The sequence below is a fragment of the Austrofundulus limnaeus genome, unplaced genomic scaffold (genome assembly GCF_001266775.1).
Source record: "Austrofundulus limnaeus strain Quisiro unplaced genomic scaffold, Austrofundulus_limnaeus-1.0 Scaffold56, whole genome shotgun sequence".
Taxonomy (NCBI): domain Eukaryota; kingdom Metazoa; phylum Chordata; class Actinopteri; order Cyprinodontiformes; family Rivulidae; genus Austrofundulus; species Austrofundulus limnaeus.
In genome coordinates, this window is record NW_013952458.1 from 362,141 (window position 1) to 366,827 (window position 4,687).

A 4,687-nucleotide genomic window follows, 5' to 3' on the forward strand; every position below is an offset into this window, starting at 1 on the left:
AAATAAACATTTGAAATATATGAGTTTGTATGTAATGTATGAATATAATATACAAGTTTCACTTTTTAAATGGAATTACTGAAATAAATCTACTTTTTCATGATATTCTAATTTTATGACCAGCACCTTTATAAGGGCTGTTTCTGTGTTTGTGTAATGAATGGTTTTTATTTCTCTGGATCACCTAAAATGCAATTTATTTTGCTTTTTTTTCTCCAGAAACAGGAAGTAAACATGAATACTCCTTCCACTGACAGGAAGTCCCAAGTGGATTACGGTGTACAGATCCGCTTCATCAAAGACCTTCAYGACACGGGTGGAGGTTACGTTGAAAAGGCCAGAGTCACCAATGGCACAAGTCCTGCCAGCAAATATGGCGTGGCCGTGCGGGTTCAGGGCATCTCTGGGCAGCCCTACGTGGTTCTAAAAGATGGACAGAAAGGTGACTCCTATGGAGTTCAGCTGACCAATCCAAATCCCCCTCCCACCACCCCCACCTTAGAGCCAACTTCACCCTTCAACAGCGTCCCCAAACTTAAAAAAGAGCCTGCAGATTTTGCCAAGCCCTTCAGCCCACCTGTAAACTCCTCGCGCTCCCCTGTTTCCCCGTCCACAGAGGATGAGATTGGGGAAATTTTTGGGAGCCCACTTCGAAGACCTCCGGGGGATGGTCAGGCGGGAACACAAGGAGAGGAGGAAGATGGARCTGGGACGAAACGAGTGGTGGAGAGGTCGAAATCGGAACCCAAATTCTCAGCGATGGTCAGCGAAAATGAGAGAAAACGAGAGGATGAATATAACGAAGCCGGACTGAAACCTGTCAAATTAAACGCTGCGGGACCCAGAGGGTTTAATCAGACCGCTTCTGGTTTCACCAACTCTTTAGGGAGGTACAGTGAGAAGAAACCAAGCACAGGTCCTCCTCCACAACCCTTCCCAGATCCTCCTCCTCCTCCTTCAGCACTGACCAACGTTGAGCCTGCCCAAACAATCGTCACAGACTCACTGGCTCCGATCAACAAACTCATCAGTAAGTTCAACACCAGCTCGCCGGGCAGCGCCCCACAGTCCAGAGGCCGCTCCGGAGCACGGCAGCGGCTCAGGTTTGATGAGCGGAGGAGATCCAGAAGCCTCGATGCCCGAAAAGATGCACAGCCAGAAATGACCTCTCCTGCATCCCCCACTCTAAACCCCTACGCTGCTCCTTTAACCGCCTCCTCCAGCTTATTGGTATCTTCTGCTCCAGGAGCTGGGAGCCTGGGACAGAGTCCTGCATCTGCTGCCAAGGTGATGGCACCAAAYGCTCCCAGGACAAGTTTCAAGTCACCAGAGAAGTTTGTTGCTAAGGCTAACCCTCCAGCTATTGCAAAAAAGCCTGTAAGTACCAACTGCTGGAAACTATTAGGCACCATGTAGGTACTGATATGTTTTATGTTTTAAAAACTTTGGATGTTCTCCCTTTTTTGAAGGAAACACTTTCAAGGAGTTCAAGTCAAAGCACAGAGGTCAATAATGGGGAAGAGGCTCAAATCAAGCAGGCTATTTACAACATCCTCAAAGATGGGTGGGTGAAAATACAATCATGTTTAAAATTTTCACATTTAATTTTAAAAATCTAATTTTGATGTCAATTCATCAGCACCAGGGAGAGTGAAGGAGCCCTTCAAAGAAAAGTCAGCCTTGTCTATGAAACCACCGACAAAATAAAGGTACGATCAAGATGTATATCTTTTGTTGGTTGTGTACCACAAATGTCAGGGATTTGGATGTTTGTTTTTGCATTAATCATTTAAGTTGGTCACCTTTTACATCTGTTGGGGTGTTTATTGATGACTGTCCAATGGAAACTATTAAAAAAGCTTGTGATTTAACCCTGTAAAACTTAGTATCAAGCAAGATGAGATCCTAAAACAGAAATGTTAAACTCCTCTTCACTGAGGGCCAATTGAGCATTATGGGGTCCCTCAAAGGGCCAATTTTAATTAACTTTGTTTTGTGTTTAACTGCGATTAAACACGAAACATCACGTTTCTCATTGCTATGGCCAAGCACTGCTAACAAACAACTGAGCTCTTTGTGGTATTTCATGCATAGAAACAGTGTTTTAACAAGTCCTCTTATAAACATTGAAAAAGTGTACGACTGACTAAATATAAAATAAATAATACAGAAATACTACTAAAAGTAAGAGTTTTACTCTTTTTAGTTGTGGTGAGTAGCTGCCCTCTTTAATTCTGAACTTTYCCACTTTCCAACAGGGAATTCCCACCAGAAGGGCATTCCAGATCAAATTTATGACTAGTAAGTGGGAAATTCCCACTTCCCAGAACAACTGGACCGCACCAAAAGTAGCCAATGAAAATGCAGCAAAATAGAGATTTTACACAGCAACCTTCACAGATTCCCTGCTACTTCTGAACCCTGTGCACCTTCACCCAGTGGTGGGATGTGGCCTTTTTGTGGGTAAAATAATCAACATGCATTATGGAGATATAGTTTATGGTCAATGCTGGCTTTAAAGCAGCATACAAATATTTTAAGACATTAATACACCTTTTGAAGCTCTTACAGCCACATAAAATACCGCGGTGGGCCACATTTGTCCCACGGGCCTTGCGTTTGACACACTCCCCCTAAAACAAGCAAGAAGCTAATAAGACAATACAGTGAAATTTGCAGACTTGTTTCTTTTTACAGACCGTGCAGCGAAATGAAACAATGTTCAGGCCATTCTAATTTACGGTCATGCCCTGCCAGGTATAATGGAGTATGTGAGGTTAGGATGCTGAGGGGTTGCGTTCCCTTTAGAGAAGATCGTGCATATAAGCCAACAGATGGTTGGCAGACAGCCGTGTTTTGTTAGCGTAAGAAGTTTCTGTTTCATTCAATTTGTCTCCAAGGGTTCTCCTTTCACAGGCTGAAAAAGGAGAAATTTAAGGAACATGCTGACTACTCCTGTTAGTTTTGTGCCAAGTTTGGCTCCTTTGTGCCAATTTAAACTGTGCTACATTTATGAGAACATGTGCACTTAAAAAATAGCATCTGTTTGCATAAATCTGCATACAGATGTTATTCCTTTGTGTCCTTACCCCCTCTATATTACACGCACTTGATTATGTATGATACCTTGTTATGTGTCTGTGTTTTGCGGCTGTGGATCCTTGTGAATTATTTGCTCGTCTTGTCTCTTGGCAACGACGCACCTGCAGAAGAAAGCTCCGTGTGATGAGGGCTCAGTCATTGAGAGCCATCAATAATTAAGTTGGAGTGGAACCCTGCACCAGCTGGGGGTTGGCTTGCAGGATGGGATGGATCCTTTTCTGGAGAGGGTCTTGTTGTACAAAACCTCCTTGTTTGTCATATAATCTGCTTTTAATAGATTTAGACGTTGCACGTTCTTCAGAAGCAATGGTAAAATTAAGAAATAATAAAGAGGATTAAATATTTTCCTTTGCATATTGACCTCTTTATTCCAAAACATTCATTTTGTTTGTATGAAAACATGACATTAAACGAAAGCTGTCACCAGTGGGTGTGGCCATTTTCTATATCTTTGTGCTGACATAGACTTTGTGTATTTTACAAGTACTGATTTATAYGTGACATGTGAAGGCACATTAATGTGATTGATTGCAACACTCCAGTCAATCTAATGTCAAAGGAAGAGTGATTTTACTGTCAGCCTGTCTGTGTCCCAGTTTTACTGAGAATCAGATACTGGTGTGTTGGATAATCTGAGTCTAGTTGATCAATGCTTGTTTGAATAGAGTATAAAGCCCAAAAATATCACTTTAGTTTGCTGCAGAAAAAGAGAAAATGTTTTGCAATCTTCTAGTTTTTAAAGGAAATGTTCAACCAATCTTAAAGCTGTGGGGAACTTACCTGGTCAAAGTAAWCCTAAAAGAAGTTTCAAAATTAAATAAATTAAGGCACTGGGAAATTAATGGTACATTTTGCCAGGAGGCACCTGATGGTTGAGCTTAAAAGTGCACCGAAAACATAAATAACCATTTCATCATAAATCTGGAGATACCAGATTAGCTTTAAATTCTAATTCTTATTCAACTCCTATCTCTGTTGCTTGCGCTGTTTGGGTAACACACAAGAGCAGCTGATTCAGTTTATACAGAGCTTATCCTTATTCCCACTTATGTTATCTTCTGTTAATTATCTCGTCTCAGAGAGCGACTGAAATGTCCCAACATGAGATTATCTGCAAACTGTCCTTAAGGGGACGAGAAGTGAAACAAATTTGTGTAAAATACATCTTTGTAATCCATCCCTGATAATAAAAATCCGAAGTCCTCTGAGAAGCGTAAACAACTGCGAGCCTTGCTTTGTTTTTCTGTGTGTGTGTGTGTGTGTGTGTGTGTGTGTGTGTGCGCGTCCCTGTAATGATTGTGTGGGTGGATGAGAGAGGGGTTTTAGGGGCAGACTGTGCCTATGCTTCCTTTTCACTGAAGTCTTTTTTTTTTCTTCAGAGCAGGGTTAGAAAGATGTGGGCGAAGAACAAGCTGCTGCTTCTCTGGCTCTGCTCCCCTGCAGCCTGTCAGAGAAGTTGTAGGGAGATCTCTATTCTTGACGKTTTTTTTGAACATGCTGGAAGGGCTCATTCTCCCAAAGTTTTTTATTTTATTTTTTGACTGTCAGAAAATAGGTCAGCTAATCCAAGCCAATTTTAATAGTT

General features: G+C 41.8%; 1 protein-coding gene across 1 annotated transcript in view; it reads left to right on the forward strand.

The window, feature by feature from the left end:
• The window catches only part of cgnb (cingulin b), a gene marked incomplete in the record, with an annotated part of 25,652 nt that overhangs the window by 6,118 nt on the left and 14,847 nt on the right, over window positions 1-4,687 (forward strand). The window contains 3 exon segments of the mRNA XM_014009219.1: window positions 220-1,377; window positions 1,470-1,564; window positions 1,640-1,709. Of these exon segments, the coding sequence (XP_013864673.1) occupies window positions 220-1,377; window positions 1,470-1,564; window positions 1,640-1,709 (1,323 nt within the window).